The sequence below is a fragment of the Cetorhinus maximus genome, chromosome 5 (assembly GCF_964194155.1).
Source record: "Cetorhinus maximus chromosome 5, sCetMax3.hap1.1, whole genome shotgun sequence".
In the NCBI taxonomy this organism is placed as follows: domain Eukaryota; kingdom Metazoa; phylum Chordata; class Chondrichthyes; order Lamniformes; family Cetorhinidae; genus Cetorhinus; species Cetorhinus maximus.
Genome location: NC_135883.1, coordinates 8,211,928 through 8,230,919, shown reverse-complemented (window position 1 = coordinate 8,230,919; position 18,992 = coordinate 8,211,928). Strand labels below are relative to the sequence as shown.

At 44.9% G+C, this 18,992-nt stretch overlaps 1 protein-coding gene across 9 annotated transcripts in view; it reads right to left on the bottom strand.

The window, feature by feature from the left end:
- dnmt3aa (DNA (cytosine-5-)-methyltransferase 3 alpha a) overlaps positions 1 to 18,992 on the bottom strand; it is a 586,890-nt gene that overhangs the window by 77,941 nt on the left and 489,957 nt on the right. For all 9 annotated transcript variants that reach the window (XM_078541484.1, XM_078541483.1, XM_078541485.1 and 6 more), the window contains 2 exons: positions 16,781 to 16,926; positions 7,589 to 7,679 (listed from right to left, as the gene is read on the bottom strand). In XM_078541484.1, coding sequence (XP_078397610.1) covers positions 7,589 to 7,679; positions 16,781 to 16,926 — 237 coding nt within the window. The remainder of the gene's footprint in view (positions 1 to 7,588; positions 7,680 to 16,780; positions 16,927 to 18,992) is intronic.

Sequence of the window (18,992 nt, the reverse complement as noted above, 5' to 3'; positions counted from 1 at the left end):
CCCGTGTTCTCTCCAAGTCGTTCAATCCTTCCTGATTGCTTGTCCCACATCCCAACAACGCTGTCATTTCTCCTAGTAACTCTTTCACTCCCAAATGCATGTCTAATTCCCCCCATCCAACTCCAAAGCTTTTCCCATTGCCCCCCCATCAACACCCCCCCCCCACTCCCCCCTCCTGATTGCCAGTCCAAGGCCCCTCCAGCAATCCCAGCATGCTACCTGGTTGCCAGAGAAACATGCCTGGTTGCACACACCTGCTGCTGGCCTTCCTGCCTGGCAGCCTGTAAATTCAGCTGGCTGCCTGGTGGAAAACTGAGTGAAAAATTGATAATGAGCTCCCGCTGTTAAATTGGGCAGGGCCTCCATGTCCCCAGCATTTCTGGGGTTCTCCCCTCTACCCGAAACACAAGTGCCGCTCCTCCCTCCCCATAAATATTGGGCCCAAAGTTTCAATTGCAGCAGTTCGTTCAACCTCCGATGTCCCAATCAGCACTGAGGTCATGAAGAATTTTGGCCAGAGAGTAAAAGGTTGAACAAAGAACAAATCTAGGCTCATTAATGTCTGTCCTAATTTATTGCAACTATTAGCCATGTTTACTGCCATGACGGTTGTGCAGCTGACTATGGAGAATGTCACTTCTCCACAGCCACAAGGAAAAATGTAAGCAGAAATAGAAGGCACAAAATTCAGGTGTGTGGCGCCTGTTTTTTTGGGCATTGTGAGTGGCCTTAAAAGTCTAAAATGGCATATGCAGTACACACACACATTTCAGGTGCACATCACGCTGGATGCCATATTGATAAGGGCGTTAGCATGCACACAGTACCCGCCCATGGGTAAAATGCAGAGCAGGCAGATCATGACATTGATTAATATCCAGCATTAATTTGATGCCAAGAGTACCAGTTTGGAGCTCAAAGCTCCAGCACATGTTCTCACTTCACCATGCACAGCTGAACATGCACTCAGCACCGGGAAGGACACCCTACCTGTGCTATTTCAACTACTTTCAGGTTAGTTGCTGAGTGATTTCTACTGACTGTTGCTACAATTGTACAAGTGTTTTTTTTTCCCCAGTTGCTTCAAGTAGCTAAATTCTACAGGGAGTGGTGTGGCAGTTGCTGAAGGACTTTTGCTGACTTCAAGGCTTCTGCATAAACCGACTGTACCCAGCCATGGGTGCAGTCGTAGGCATTCCCTGTGGACTACAGCATAACTTGGAAAATGAGCAGAGGGCAAGCAGAAGAGGACAAGAAGCTAGAAGAGAAGGAGGGGGAGAAAAGCTCTCAGGAGGGGGCGATATTCATCCAGGCTACTCAGGGAGCAATTCTCCTACCTGAACCTCAGTGATGAACAGTGTGTGAGATGTCAGTGCTTCAGTGAGGCGTGAGTTGGCTAAGATAGATTGGGGAACTTCATTAAAAGGCATGACGGTGGATAGGCAGTGGCTAATATTTAAGGAACAAATGTATGCATCGCAACAGTTATATATTCCTTTCTGACGCAAAAACACAACAGGAAAAGTGGCCCAACCATGGCTAACAAAAGAAATTAAGGATAGTATTAGATCCAAAGAGGAGTCATACAAAGTTCCTGGAAAAAGTAGCAAGCCTGAGGATTGAGAGCAGTTTAGAATTCAGCAAAGAAGGACCAAGAGAATGATTAAGAGGGGAAAAATAGAGTACGAGAGTAAAATTGCAAGGAACATAAAACAGGACTGTAAAAGTTTCTTTAAGTATGTAAGAAGAAAAAGATTAGTGAAGACAAATGTAGGTCCCTTACAGACCGAAACAGGAGAATTTATAATAGAGAACAAGGAAACGGCAGAGCAATTAAACAACTACTTTAGCTCTGTCTTCTCGGAGGAAGACACAAATAACTTCCCAGAAATACTAGGGAACCAAAGGTCTAGTGAGAAGGAGGAATTGAAGGAAATTAGTATTACTAAAAAAGCAATGCTGGAGGAATTAATGGGACTGAAAGCTGATAAATCCCCACGGGGCCTGATAATCTACATCCCAGGGTACTAAAGGAGGTGGTCATGGAAATAGTGGATGTGTTGGTTGTCATCTCCCAAAATTCTGCAGATTCTGGAACAGTCCTGGCAGATTGGAGGGTGGCATATGTAACCCCACTACTTAAGAAAGGAGGGAGGGAGTAAATAGGGAATTACAGACCGGTTAGCCTAACATCAGTGGTAGGGAAAATGCTAGAATCTATAATAAAGGATGAGATAACAGAACACGTAGAAAATATCAACGGGATTAGACAAAGTCAACATGGATTTATGAAAGGGAAATCATGTTTCACAAACCTACTGGGGTTCTTTGAGGATGTAACTAGCAGAATAGATAAGGGAGAACCAGTGGATATGTTGTATTTGGATTTTCAGAAAGTTTTTGATAAAGTCCCACATAAGAGGTTAGTGTGCAAAATTAAAGCACATGGGATTGGGGGTAATACATTGGCATGGATTGAGAATTGGTTAGCAGACAGGAAACAGAGAGCAGGAATAAATGGTCTTTTTCAGAATGGCAGGCAGTGACTAATGGGGTACCATGGGGATTAGTGCTTGGGCCCCAGCTACTCACAATGTAGATCAATGATTTGGATGAGGGAGCCAAATGTAATACTTCCAAGTTTGATGATGACATAAAACTAGGTGGGAATGAGAGTGGTGAGGAGGATGTGAAGAGGCTTCAAGATAATTTAGACAAGTTGAATGAGTGGGCAAATACATGGCAGATGCAATATAACATGGATAAGTGTGAAGTTATCTACTTTGGTAAGAAAAACAGAATGGCAGAGTATTATTTAAATGGTGAAAGGTTGATGTAGAAAGGGACCTGGGTGTCCTTGTACATCAATCACTGAAAGCAAGCATGCAGGTGCAGCAAGCAGTTAAGGAGGCAAATGGTACGCTGGCCTTCATTGTGAGAGGACTTGAGTACATGGGCAAGGATGTCTTACTGCAGCTGTACTGGGCCTTGGTGAGACCACGCCTGGAGTATTGTGTGCAGTTTTGGTCTCCTTGCCCAGGAAAGATAGACTTGCCAATGAGGGAATGCAGTGAAGGTTCACCAGACTCATTCCTGGGATGGCAGGGGTGTCGTATGATGAGAGATTGGGCCGAGTAGGCCTGTATTCACTGGAGCTTAGAAGAATTGAGAGGGGATCTCACTGAAACATATAAAATTCTGACAGGGCTGGACAGATTGGATGCAGGAATGATGTTTTCTCTGGCTGGGGGTGGTCTAGAACAAGGGGTCACAATCTCAGGATATGGAGTAGGCCATTTAGGACTGAGATGAGGAGAAACCTCCTCACTCAGAGGGAGGTGAACCTGTGGAATTCTCTTCCAGAGAGGTCTGTGGAGGACGTCACTGAATATATTTAAGAAGGAAATTGATGGATTTCTAGACTCTAAAGGCATCAAGGGGAATGAGGGGAGAGCGGGAGCATGGCATTGAGATAGTGGATCAGCCATGATCATATTGAATGGCGGAGCAGGCTTGAAGGGCCGAATGACCTATTCCTGTTTCTATTTTTCTACGTTTCTATGAAATCTGTCACCTGCTGCAGCCACAACTGCAACATCAGAGCAAGCACTGCATTGATAGTGGTTGTGTAGGCGAGTATGGCCATGAACTTTCATGTGTCGGGATCCTTGGAGCTGGAGCTGGAGATATTTGCAGCATCCTGCATTGCCACGTAAAGGAATTCACTGACACTCCAGTCAAAAGACCAGCAGATGGACAGATATGTGGTTTTACAAGGTTTTCTGGCTTTCCATGGTGCAGGGTGACATTCAGTGCAGGCACAGCACGTCATCTCTCAGATGTACCAGAACCAAAAGGGGTTCCACTCCTTCAATATACAGCTGGTGTGCAACGATATGCAGCAAATCATGCAGGTCAATGCCCAGTATCCTGGCAGCAATCATGATGTATTCATTCCGAGGCAGTCCACTGTGTCAACGTGGTAAACCAGAGGGTGGCTACTGGGTGACAAGGGCTATCGACTGACAACGTGGGTCATGATGACAGTGCAGAAGCCATACATACTTGGGTAGCATGCACACACTGAAAGTTGTACTGCCATACAAAATATGAGCAGGCCACTGGGCTATTGAAAAAATCTTGTGCTGTCTGTACTACTCTGGAGGAGCCTTACAGTACTCGGTAGAGCAGGTGTCAAGATTTGCAGTGGTCAACTATGTGTTGCACACACTCGTCATCATGAGCCTCTGCCACTAGGTATATGGTGGCTAGCTGTGGAGGAGGAAGAGGAAAAGAGGAAGAAATCCACCCAGTTCCTTTCTGCTAGGCTGCCGTAAACAGCTTGATAAACTGCGATACCAGTAAACACAACTGAAAGTCTCCAATCACCACCAGTCCCACACCTGACCTTCCCTCTGTTACTACCACAGAGTCCACTTGATCACAATGCAAAAATAAAAGCCACCACAACATAAACATTCTAGACCAAATTTACAAATGAACGCATTCCGTATGGCATCTAAACGTCAACTAATCACCTTTGTGCATTCTCTTATTGCCTTTGTCTATCGTAGGACTCCAATGCAGTGCTACCCCAGTGGCTGCATCAAGGCTGGTGATCTTCGGTAGGAGACACGACAGATGGATGTGGAGGATGGCCTTGAATAGCTCTGGACTTGGAAGGCCCAGTGACAGACTGCAGCATCTTGGCATGCGCAGCAACAGCCTGGGCTGGCTGGCTTCAGGCAACAGCCAGGACCCTGGCATTGTGGCAGAGGTTGGAGGGTGGATGCTGGCATCCTGACAAAGGACAGCAGGATGGCACTCCATGGAGCCACTATCTCTGCCTAGGGGTGACTCTTCAACTATCCTAGTAACCTGTTACAGGGCGAATTGCTGGACTGCTGTGTCCCTATCAAGACTGTAATCCACAGCCATGTTAGCAGCAGTCTGAGCTGGCGTCAATTTAATCTGAGTTTCCACTGTAGCACCAAGACTTTGGGTGGTTGCTGCTTGTGCTGTAATGGAACCTGAGAAACTAGCCATCAGATGCTGCATCATGATTGGGTCCACAAGTGTGTTAATCCAGTTGACCACCACCTTCATGCTGCAACGGATGGGCTCCAAGCTCTGCCCAAGGCTCTGTCCAAGCTGGTGTCAGTCTCCTCCATGCTCCTGGATATTGCATTCAGGCTTTCTATCAAGCTTCCAGGTTCACCCAGCACTTCATTGTGCACGCCCATTAGCCTTCTTTTGTAGAAGCAAAATACTGTGGATGCTGGAAATCTGAAACAAAAACAAAAAATAGCTGGAAAAACTCAGCAGGTCTGACAGCATCTGCGGAGAGGAACACAGTTAACGTTTCGGACTCGAAACGTTAACTGTGTTCCTCTCCGCAGATGCTGTCAGACCTGCTGAGTCTTTCCAGCTATTTTTGTTTTTGTTTCAGCCTTCTTTTGTCGTGGCTCCATCAAAATGCTCAAATGAGTCCTCCGCAGCAGAATTCATGTCCGATCTCCCCTTTGGAGCGCTGGCACCTGCACTACCTTTGCTCCAGGCCATGGCTGCAGTCCACTTTGTGACCAGTGTCTGACTAGGTGCTTATTTCTCCTCTAAATTACATGCAGTGTTGGTTTCTGAGTTGGTAGATGCAAGTGTAAGATCAAGTTTCTTCATCATCACTGTCTTCTTGCTCTTCCATTTGCTGCTCTTCATCATTGCCTGGCTAGGTTTCAGTTGCTATGTATCTGAAAGGAAAGAGGCACAAGGGTAGGGTGTGGTGAGGAGAGTGGAAGAGAGCAAAAGGTGCATGTTTAAACCATCTGCTGCTTCTAAATTAGAAGAGATTGTGAGATGAGGAGGAAATGGGACACAGGTGAGGATATGGATTTCGCCATCTCCTATTCTTTCAGCTCTGCCATTGGCCATGGCCTCAGCAATAGCCATTCCAATGATGGTGAGCACCATCCCCTCCATTGGTGTAAGGGCATGCAGACTTCCCTGTCCACTGCATCCAGTTGTGCACCACCTTGTCCTGCAAGAGAGAGGGAAGTGTGTCAGTGAGTGCTGAGCAATCAGTTTGGATGATATGACGGTTATGGTTGGATAGCTGATAGCCTGTGCAAGCTGTGAGATATGGGTGTGAGGGCTTTGGTAGTGTGTGAGGGTGTGGAAAATGTTAGGCATGAGTTATAGTTGATAGAAATTGTTGGTAAGTGTGTGATGGGGGTCAGGTGATTTGAGTAATATCTGAGGTTAGTGATATAAGATGCATTCATTACCTTTATTTCTCACTTAAGTTCATTGAACTTTTTGCGGCACCGCATCCAAGTCCTTAGTTCTTGACCCTTGCTATTGATTGCCACAGCTATCTGGTTCCACTATCTGCTGAGATCCTGTTCTCTGCGTTTCCTGGCCCTCTTTGATTGAGCACATCGCTTCTCCTATGCACATCCTTAACTAAAGCTCCCAGTGCAGCATCAGAAACCTTGGAATCGGCTGTCTGCCACGTTGTGCCATTTTTCTGTCCTTCCCAGGCAGGACCATTTGCAGAATAACTTACAGCATCTGCTCTAGTTACAATGGTCATGCTCCAGTCCATTTTAAGAGTTTCAGGCTCTATTTAAGTATTGCAGGCTACCTTTAACTGGCGCTAGCCTCTAACAATTTTGGGCCCCACAATGAGGTGTGCAGTCACTCAACAGCACTGGCTGCATGCTGCAATTATGGTAAACAGCAAGAAGATGGCATGTTACCTGCATTGGAAGCAAAGTGCATAATTTAATACCCCCCTTGCAATCCCCATGCCACATTTTGCGGGCTATTGAATTTAGCCCCAAGTAGTTAAGACCAGTATTGCGAGCTGCAATGCATAAACAGTAGATTTATCCTAATATGATTGCCACTGTGCTTACTGAAATCTTAAGCTCAGAAAATTCTTCTGACACTATTTCACTATTTTTTATTTGAAATAAGCAAGGCACTAACACCATTCCAAGAGTCACATTTTTAGCCTGTATACCTTATGGAACATAATGTAACCAACAGAGCAGGTAAACCATCTTTTTAAGATGGTTTAGAAGGCAAAAAATTAAAGGGAAATGTATCAAATGATAATTTTTTTGGTAATGTTCATTTAAAAAAAAGTTAAATATTTGTTGTATTGAGATATGTGTTCAACACAACAGAGCTTTAAAACAACAGCCTGCCAATGGGACATTTCAGGTACATTAAAATTGAATTGTAATGAAATTGGTGGCACAGTTGATTAAACAATTACTCTTGCACCTCTGGGGCTGGGTAAAAATTCTAATCAACTGAGAGGATGGAAGTCCCCTCTATTTAATAGGTGTAAGTATCAAACTACAAGAGGAAAGTAAAAAACTAACTCTTACTGTTCCATGGAAGCACGACTCGATTGGGCAACCACAGAGTTACCTGGATTGAAACATTAATCATCCCACTCAACAAGCTGAACGAGATGTTGTGGTGCTTGGAGTGGAGTTGATGAAATAACAATGAATTCAAACAATTGGGTGGAGAATGTGATGGACAAATGGGAATAGTAGCAATTATATAATTCACTCACCATAAAGTCCTTTCCTGGCAGGATTCACTATGGACAAGTCATTGCAGGGACTTCCACCAATCACCAGGTCAAATGGTCCCCACTCCAATAGCTGAAGGAAGAAAAGTAATTTTAAACACAATTTCAAGCCACAGTTACTGAGCTGTCATTAAATACCACAGCCAAACTGTCAGTTTAATTGGTAATGGCTGACTAAACTGAATTATTCAGGTGTTGTACTACCACATGAACCATTTTCTGGTGCCTACTTTATTTTGAGATGTAAAGATTTTCTGGAAGTATAACACAGACTAACAGTTCTTTTGGTTTAAACAAAACTGCTCATGCAACATGGCAACACAACAAGCAGGTGCTCAAACATGGTGGCTGAGAAATTGGGTTTGTTAGCACCTGTTTTTTTTGAAGGCTATGGGTGCCCTTCGAGAATGGTATCTGTTGGGGTGTGCGCACATTTGTGAAATGGAACACAAAGGATGTAATTTTGGTGCCAAAGTTAGTGTGTACACAGTGAATGTACCACTGGATGTACATAACATTAATTGACGTCAGCCCCCCCATTTTAGAATTCAATGCTTCAGCCAACATCTTCTTTCAGTATCGCACAGCTGAACATGTGTTCAACAGCAGCAAGGGCCCCCACCAGGATAATTTCTAGGGATCATCAACTTCTTACAGTTTAGTTGCTGGTTGACTTTTTCTAGCTGTTGCTACAGTCCTACAAGTGTTTGGTGCTTTGTATAGGTGTTTCTAGTTACAAAACTCCCCAGGGACTGGTGTGACAATGCTGAAGGACTTGTTCCTGACGTCAAGGGGCAGGATTTTCCCTGTGGGCATCAGGATCAAATGGGGGGGTCAGAAGTCCGCATGGTATGGGGAACAGCCACCCGGGTGTGATTTACCTCGGTTTGGCCAATTAATGGCCACAGGGTGGGCTCGTTGTCCAATTCAGGAAGGCAGGCAAGGCTCTTGAAGTTGGAGGGCCTCCAGCATAAAAGCAGCAGCAGGCTGCCTTTTCAGGTAAGTGAGGGAAGAGACACCCTCTCACCAACCTTTCGAAGTTGAAAATAAGAAATGTTTTCACCAGCCAGGCCACACTGTGGAGGGTAAATGCCACCTCAGAGCAGTGTGCAGCAGCAACTGAAACCCAACTAGCCTCAAAGCCAGCCTGGAGCGCTGGCCCCCAGGGCTGCTGTTGGCAGGCCACCTCTTGGAGCTGGACTGTTCCTCGATACCTCCTGGGCCTGAAGACCAACTGGAAAATCCCACTCGGCCTCTGACAATTGGTCTTAATAGGCTTTTAAACAACCTTAATCAGCTACCTGCCACTTGCAGGCGGGTAGCCCTGCCACCCTCCATCCAAATTCTCAGAAAATGGTTGGGGTGGGGGATGGTGCTGCAAAGCTGTGTGAAAGTCTGTGGCTGCCTGCCTCTGTGCTTGCCCCTTGGGGCCTAAAAATTCTAACAGAGGTTTCTGCACAAATCACAAACAGGGCATTCCCCTTGGAATACAGCGTAACTTGGAGAATGAACAGTCACACAAAGCAGGGCAAGCTGCCAGAAAAGGGAGGAGGAGGGGGAGATGGAGAAGGGCTCTCGGTTGGAGGTCATAAACATCCAGGGTGTGCAGGCAGAAATTCTCAGTGAAGAACAATGGCTGTGGTGTCTGCGCTTCAGTAAGAATGTCCCCAATTAAATTTGTCATTGTGCTGCAGCCACAACTGCAACCTCAGAGTGGCAGGGACTGCATTGCCAATGGCCATGAAGGTGACCATGGTGATGAACTTTTATCCACTCGGTTCCTTCCAGTCAGTAGCTGGAGATGTTTGCAACACCTCACAAGTTTGCTGTCCACTGTTGCATAAGGGAGGTCATTGAGGCCCTGTATTCCAAGACAGCTAAAAACATTTCATTCTCTCTTGAAAACAGCAGTTGGAGTAAGCACATGGCTTTGCTAAGACTGCTGGCTTCCCCGTGGTATAGGGTGCCAATGACGACACACAGATCATTTTGCAGGCACCACAGGCAACATTTTCTCCCCTTTGGGGCAGGGGGGAGGGGGGGGGTGGTGGTAAAGTGTGGGAGCGGGTGTGGGCAGACGGCCCTCTGATCGGTGCGCCCAATCGGGGGTCGCCGCCATTTTTAATGGGCGGGCCTTGACATTGGCACGGAAGCACTATGCGCTTCCTGTGCGGGCGGTGGGGGAATGCCAAATGCAGAAGTGCGCTCCTTCATGTATGCGCATGCACGCGAAGGAGCGCTCCGATCTCCCGGAGACTAAGTGCTGCCTCAGGGAGATCGGTTCCCAAAGTGAAAAAGTTATTCTGTCGAAAATTTCATTTACCACCCATGTCCCCTCATGTGATAATGCCATATGAGTTGGGGCATGGACATAACTTTAAATAAAAGTGAATCTTAAATTTTTAATTCAGTCATGAAACCTCATCCCGCCCGTGGACGAGGTTTGATGCTTTTTCAGGCGGCCGCCAGCGCTCCTGACCTGCCCGTCAACCTTAAGGCAGGTCCACTAATTGGTTTAACTGTTTTTTGATTGGCCTCAATAGGCCGTTGACAGGTCGGCAGGTGCGCAGCTGACTCGGCTGCACCCCTGCTGACCTGAAAATGCAAATGACGCGGGATGAGTTCTGCCCGACGTCATTCCGCGTCACTTGACGTGTCAGTGAGCTGGCCCCGCCCCCGCTCGCCGATGGGAAAAGTCTTCCCCACATGGCAACTCTGACCTATGCTGAACCAAATGTGATTCCACATTCTTAATGTCCAGCTGGTGTGTGACCATAGGCAGTGAATCATGCAGGTCAATGCTTGGTATTCTGGCAACAGGCATGATGTCTCCTTCAGTCTGCATTTCAGCTATCATGGCAAACCTAAGGGTGCTACTGCGGGACAAGGGTTATCCACTGATGGCATGGTGGATGACTCTGGTATGCAACCCAAGCACACACATATAATCAAAGTCATGTGGCCACGAGTGATGATACAGCAGGCCAGTGGAGTTCTGAAACAGCTGTTCTGCTACAGGATTGCTCTGGACAAGCCCTACACCCAACATTGTGTGTGCCAAGACTTGCAGTGGTCTGCTGTATCCTGCACAACCTCTTTATCATGAAGGGACAGTCCTTGCCACCAACTACACAGTGAGCAGCAGAGCAGCGGCAGCCTGAGGGAGAGGAAGAGGAGGAGGAAGGGAGGAGGCAACCCACAGAGCCATCTTCTGCCTGGGCTTTCCTTAAGGAACTTGTCTGAGTGCAAAACTGTTAAGTATAACTCCCATTACCCATTCACCGACAGTTCCACATCATACCTTCTCTCTGTCATTGACCATCATAGCACCTGCTTGACCACAATGCAAAAATAAAACCCAAAACAGAATAAACCTTCCAAACCAAATTTGTAAATCAAAGCATGTCATATTGCATACAAGTGTCTTTGTGCATTCCCTTAGTGCCTGTCTTCCATGTACCTTCACCTGTCTTAGTACTCCTCTGCAGTGATACTTCAGTAGCTGCACCATGACTGGTGGAAGGCTGCTGATTTTCAGTGGGGGAGGTTGCAGATGGTCATTGAACATGACCTCATTCAGCTCTGGGCCTAGAAAGACCTCCTGTGGACTACACCATGTTGGCATAGATGGCAATTATCCGGACTGGATGGCCGACAGGCAACAGCAAGATAACGAGGGAGTGAGAGGATGAACATATACATACATATGAATTAGGCACATGGGTTTGCCATTCAGCCCCTCGAACCTGCTCTGCCATTTGATAAGCTCATTGCTGAGTTGATTGCGGCCTCTAATTTCCTGCCTACCTCCCAATACAAACATATGAATTAGGAGGAGTAGCCATTTGACCCCTCAAGCCTACTCCAAATGAATGCTGTCATGCTGAGGGAGGAAGCAGGTTCATGCTCTGTGTAGCCACTGCCACTTCCCTGGGGTGATACCTCAGTAATATTGGTAATCTTTTGGAGAATAGATTGCTGGGCTACTGTGAGACCCTGCAAGTCCCTTTACACACTGTAAAGTCATAGGGTCATAGAGATCTACAGCACAGGAAAAGACCCTTCAGCCCATCGAGTCTGCGCCGGTCAAACAAGTACCTAACTATTCTAATCCCATTTTCCAGCACTAGGCCCATAGCCTTGTATGCCATGGCATCGCAAGTGCACATCCAAATACTTCTTAAATGTTATGAGGGTATCTGCCTCTACTACCCTTTCAGGCAGTGAGTTCCAGATTCCCACCACCCTCTGGGTGAAAAAATTCTTCCTCACATCCCCTCTAAACCTCCTTCCCCTTACCTTAAATCTATGCCCCCTGGTTACTGATCCCTCCACCAAGGGGAAAAGTTCCTTCCTGTCTACGCTCATAATTTTATACACCTCAATCATGTCCCCCCTCAATCTCCTCCAGGGAAAATAACCCCAGTCTATCCAATCTCTCCTCATAACTAAAACTCTCCAGCCCAGGCAACATCCTGGTAAATCTCCTCTGCACTCTCTCTAGTGCAATCACATCCTCCCTATAATGTGGATTCCAGAACTGCACGCAATACTCCAGATGTGGCCTAACCAGTGTTTTATACAGTTCCAGCATAATCTCGCTGCTCTTATATTCTATGCCTCGGCTAATAAAGGCAAGTATCCCACATGCCTTCTTAACCACCTTATCTACCTGTCCTGCTACCTTAAGGGATCGGTGGACATGCACAAGGTCCCTCTGATCCTCGGTACTTCCCAGGGTCCTACCGTTCATCGTGTATTCCAGTGCCTTGTTTGTCCTGCACAAATGCATCACCTTACACTTATCTGGATTAAATTCCATTTGCCACTGATCAGCCCGTCCATATCTTCCTGTAATCTAAGGCTATCCTCCTCACTATTTAGCATCCCACCAATTTTCGTGTCATCTGCAAACTTACTGATCAACCCTCCTACATTCAAGTCAAAATCATTTATATTTACCACAAACAGCAAGGGACCCAAGACCGATCCCTGTGGAATCCCACTGGACACAGGCATCCAGTCACAAAAACAACCCTCAACCATCACCCTCTGCTTCCTGCCACTCAGCCAATTCTGGATCCAATTTGCCAAATTGCCTTGGATCCCATGGGCTCTTACCTTCGTTATCAGTCTCCCATGCGGGACCTTATCAAAAGCCTTGCTGAAGTCCAAGTAGACTACGCCAAATGTGTTGCCCTCATCTACACACCTGGTCACATCTTCGAAAAATTCAGTCAAATTGGCCAGACATGACCTCCCCTTAACAAAACCACGCTGACTGTCCTTGATTAATCCCTGCCTCTCCAAGTGTAATCCATAGTCATGATGGCAGCAGTCTGCGCTTGCAGATATGAGGCAGCAAGCTGACCTTGTATGACTTCATTCTGAGCTTCCACTGCAGCATTTAGATGTAGGTGGCTAATGCTTGCGCTGCAATGGAAGCTATCACAGTGGCCTTCAGATGCTGTATCATGGTTAGATCCACAAGTGTGTGAACAGAGTTGGTCAACGTTTGCATGCTCAAAAAGTTGGGCTCCAAGCTCTGTGCAGAGCCCTGTGCCAAACTGGTGCTGGACTCCTCCACACTCCTTGAGATTGATGGCCAGCTTTCTGGCTGGCTACCCAATGCACCAAGCATTTTGTTGTCCATACCCATCGGCATTCTGGTCTAGACTGTCCTGTGAGCCCTCTGCAGGAGAACTCGCATGCAACCTTGCCCTCTCCATCTTTTCCAAATCTGTAAAACCAACCGCTATCCCATGGCACTTCATGTTCAAACGCCAGTGCATTGTAGCACCACACCCATACAAGTTTCTTTTTAAATCAAAAACACTGCTAGCCTGTACTGGATTTCCAAAATCATGAGAAGCTGCCGTTTTTATCTTCAGTTTTTCTTCCAGATATGAAATCTTCTTTTTCATCAGAAAAAAAACACAAGCCTGTGTTTGATCCGGGCTTAATGTTTGCAAATGTTTATTTGGATTGACTGAACTGTACTCATATCAGCTCCCACTGGTACTGTATCAATATTAGCAGCGATTATTTCAATTCACTTTTAAGTTTTTGAACCGATTACTCTCTAAAATTGAAGCAGACATTCACTTGGTCAGAAACTGCAGCTACATTGAAGAGGCAGCTTTAAAATTATAAGTTACCTCACATCTCTCGTTTTCTTTCCTTGTTCATATCTTAGCTGAAATTGTTAACGGTTCTCTTTCTTCAGATGCTGCATCTCTTTTCTTTAAATCTGCCATCTTCACCCCTCTCCTCAAAAAAAAACAGCACCCCCCCCTTGATCCTACTGTCCTTGCAAGCAATGGCCCATTATTCAACTTCCCTTCCCTTTCCAAATTCCTAGAATATGTTGTTGCCTCCCAAATTGGTGTCCATCTTTCCTGGAACTCCATGTTTGAATCCCTCCAATTAGGTTTCTATCCCTGCCACAGTAATGAAAAGGATCTTATCAAAGTCATAAATGATATCCTGTGTGATTGTGACAATGGCAAACTATCCCAAGTTATCCTTCTCAACCTGTATGCACCTTTGACACACCATCCTCCTCCAATGCCTCTCCACCATCATCCAGTTTGGTGGGACTGCACTTGCCTGGTTCCATTATTACCTATTTAATCATAGCCAGGAGTATCACCAGCAATGGCTTCTCTTTCTGCTCCTGCACCAGTAACTCTTGTGAACCCTAAAGATCTATCCTTGTGCACACCCCTTCCCCGATATTTCTGATATAATACTGTCCAACATCATCCAAAAACTCTTCTGATGAAGAGTCATACGGACTCGAAACGTTAACTTCGTCTTCCTCTTCACTGATGCTGTCAGACCTGCTGTGTATTTCCAGCATTTTTTGTTTTTGTTTCACCCAGAAACAATGTCACTTTCCAAAAGTACACTCTCGACGCCCACCTCTACCTCAGCACCACTTCTCTCGACTCCTCCACGGTCACCAAATTATCAGACGGCCTTTAGCATCCAGAACTGGATGAGCAGAAATTTCCTCCAATTAAGTACTGGGAAGACCAAAGCTATTGTTCTTGGTCCCTGCAACAAACTCTGTTCCCTTACTACCAACTCCATTCCTTCCCCAGGCAACTGTCTGAGGCTGAACCAGACTGTTTCCAACTTTGGTGCCATATTTGACTTTGTGATGAGCTTTCCATCACATATTCACACCGTCACCAAAACTGCCTATTTCCAGCTCTGCAACATTGTGCTATTCTGCCCTTGCTCAGCTATTGCTGAAACACTCAGTCATCTCTTTGTTACCTCTAGACTTGGCTATACCAATGCACTCATTGCTGGCTTTTCACACTTTACTTGGTGCACACTTGAGATCATGCAAACTCTACTACCCATGTCCTCCCACCAAATCCCATTCATCCATCATCCCAGTGCTTGCTGACGTACATTGGCTTCGAGTTAAGCAATACCTCAATTTCTTATCCTTTTTCTCAAATCCCTCCATTATTCGCCCCTCGCTATCTCTGTAATCTGCTCCACAGTATCTTTGCCCCTCTAATTCTGACCACTCAAGCATCCCTGATTTTAATCGCTCCACCATTAGTGACCATGCCATCAGCTGCCTCTGTCTTAAGCTCTGAATTTCCCTCCCTTATCTTTCCTTGTTTAAGATTCTCCTTAAAATCTACCTCTGACCAAACTTTCAGCCATCTGCCTTAATATTGCCTCATATAGCTCAGTATCAAACTTTCCTCTATAGCGTTCCTGTAGAGTGCCTTGGGATGTGCTATTCTGCCCTTGCTCAGCTATTGCTGAAACACTCAGTCATCTCTTTGTTACCTCTAGACTTGGCTATACCAATGCACTCATTGCTGGCTTTTCACACTTTACTTGGTGCACACTTGAGATCATGCAAACTCTACTACCCATGTCCTCCCACCAAATCCCATTCATCCATCATCCCAGTGCTTGCTGACGTACATTGGCTTCGAGTTAAGCAATACCTCAATTTCTTATCCTTTTTCTCAAATCCCTCCATTATTCGCCCCTCGCTATCTCTGTAATCTGCTCCACAGTATCTTTGCCCCTCTAATTCTGACCACTCAAGCATCCCTGATTTTAATCGCTCCACCACTAGTGACCATGCCATCAGCTGCCTCTGTCTTAAGCTCTGAATTTCCCTCCCTTATCTTTCCTTGTTTAAGATGCTCCTTAAAATCTACCTCTGACCAAACTTTCAGCCATCTGCCTTAATATTGCCTCATATAGCTCAGTATCAAACTTTCCTCTATAGCGTTCCTGTAGAGTGCCTTGGGATGTTTTATTATAGTAAAGGTGTGAGTTGAATAAAAATGGTTGTTATTACAGCCTGGAATTCCTGGAGCCACTAACATTTAAAAAAAAAACAGCTGAGAACGAATGAGCTTGAGACCAAACCTAAAAGCTAAATAAATCTAATTTGGAACAATATCGATTATTTTAGATTTTAATTCTAAAATGTTGCTGCTTTTAGTTCAAATACACCTCATTTGAATTATCAGTAACATTGATTTTTCTCATTTACAGAAGGTCAATTGCTGTTATAATTAATTTGCTCAATTTGAATTGTGGGTAATTTGAGTTTGTTTCTTGGAGAAAAACTTCAAATGAACAGGAAAAGACTGTATTTATAGATGGCTGGCCCTAAAATTTGGAACATCCCCCCCGCCCCCCCACCCCACCCCAAACCTCCCTCTCCTCCCTTACAATGTTCCTTAAAACCTACCTCTTTGACTTAGTTTTTGGCCACCTGTCCTAAAATCTCAATAGGACTGGAAGCATCTATGGATAGAGAAAAACAGAGTTCGCACTTCAGATCCATGACCTTTCATGAAAGGTCACAAACCTGAAATGTTGAGTCCGTTTCTATCTCCATAGATGCTGCCACACTGGCTAGCTCTTCCCAGCATTTTCTGTTTCCAGCATCCGCAGTACTTTGCTTTTGTCCTAATGTCTCCTTATGTGGCTCAGTGTCAAATTAAAAAAAAAAAATAGCTGTCTTAAAAAAATTGAAGCTGCAATGTGGATCAGATAATAAAAATAGAACATTACTAAAATACTTGTAAAACCAAATCTATTTGTTAGCAAATACTAATCTGCATCAAATTTACTTCCAGATTCTGATGCATGGAATCAATTTCAAAAGTATTCACGTACATGTTTGCGAGTAACATTTCGAACATCTCCCACATACATGATCTTCCCCTGGTGTCTGACCATACCCACTGTGATGGAATCATCACAGACCTCCGATGCAATGTAGCGTTCCACTTGGATCCCCAGATCCCTTAGCACTAGGAGCCCTGCAAATAGACAAATATAGTTTAACTTGCAAAGAAAAAAAATGGTTCAGCCTGCTGTTTAACTCATCTTTCATTGATAAATTGATGCAGAGATAATGCTGATTGACACAGCTAAATCCTGGTAAACGCACACTCTGCCAAAAACTGTTTTGGCTCAGTCACCATTTCAACAAATCACAGCTAGACAAGATGCCTCAACCTTCAGTCCTTCTTTTAACAACACAAATATTGAATTGCTAAATATTTTACCATTATTTTATATATATTTTTTTTAATTCACATTAAGAAATCTGAATTTTTAAAATTTATTCTTTCATTGGATGTGGGCATCACTGGCAAGTGATGTTGCTCATCCCTTCTTGAACTGAGTTGCTTGCTAGGCCATTTCAGAGGGCAGTTGAGAGTCAACCACATTACTGAGGATCTGGAGTCACATGTAGGCCAGGCCAGGTAAGGATGACAGATTTACTTCTCTAAAGGGCATTAGTGAACGAGATGGATTTTTACAACAATTGGTGATAGTTTCATGGTCATTATTACGGAGGATAGCTTTCAAATCCATATTTTAAAAATTGAATTTAAATTCCACACACCGCCGTGGCGGGGTTTGAACCTGCATCCCCGGAGCATTAGACTGGGCCTCTGGATTACGAACCCAGTGATATAACCACTACATCACTGTCTCCCCCTAAGAGTAGACATCTGCTTTGAACAATGTTGAATTTCTGCTGTCTGTCAGCAAGCAGGTCCACACCATCCAGGACAAAGCAGCCTGCTTGATTGGCACCCCATCCACCACCTTCAACATTCTCCCTCCACCACTGATGCACAGTGACAGCAGTGTGTACCATCTACAGGCAGCAACTCACCAAACATCCTTTGACAGGACCTTTCAAACCCATGACTTCTACCACCTAGAAGGACAAGGGCAGCAGATGCATGGGAGCATGGGAAGTTGACCTTCAAGCCACACACCATTCTGACGTGGAACTATATTGCCATTCCTTCACTATTCCTGGGTCAAAATCCTGGAACGCCCTTCCTAGCAGCACTATGGGTGTACTTACACCACAAATACTACAGCGGTTAGGAAGGCGGCTCACCACCACCTTCTCAAAGGTAATTCGGGATGGGCAATAAATGCTAGCCTAGCCACATCCCATGAAAGAATAAAAAAAAACTTAAGACAGTGGATAAACAACATCATTCAAGGAGCTTCCCTTAGAAATCCTAAGATATTAGCATAAACTCTATGTTCAGATCCAAAATTAAATGTCTATGAAACAGGTGTGAATGATAGAATTTACCATGCTGGCACTTTATGCTTTTGTTGGGTTTTTTTTGTTGAATAGCTGTAACACTGATTTTCAGTTACAGTTCAGCTCTGCTTTGCAGAATAATGATCTAACATTATTGATACAACAGCTGAATAAGTACTATTTCCGACTGAACATTCTTTATGCTTGAATGAGGCAACTTTTCACATTTTTAAGATTCTCAGTAATGAAACAAAATCTCAACAAAAAAGTACCAGAAATATAAAATTAAACAGCAGCATTAATTGAACACACATTGGGACACAATTTCCATATGATTTGGAACCACAATTAACAGAACCAATTGACAATTTTGTTGACCCATGGAAATAAAACTTACCTCTTTGACCAGGCGTCTGCTCACCTCTCCTTTAATTTTTTTTGCAGACTGTGAAATGCCTTTCTATATTAAAGCTCGTAAATATATCTACTTGTCCCAGGTCTCTACTTATCAGTCTCGTGAATCTTCCCTCCACTCCCTCTAAGCAAGTACAACCTTTCACAGGCAAGGAGGCCAAACTGTACACAGTACTCCAGATGTGGCTTTAGCAATGCCCTGTATAATTGCAGTAAGGCTTCTTTACTCTAATACTCCAATCCATTTGTAATAAGAGAAGCACACTATTTGCTTTCCCAATTCTTGCTTTCATTTATTCATTGGCAGCCTTCCAATGAGATGATGGTTTGCATGGTGATCAACACGGTGTTAAACATCGCCTGGTGTGGCTCAGGAGACCCACTCTGCCATGG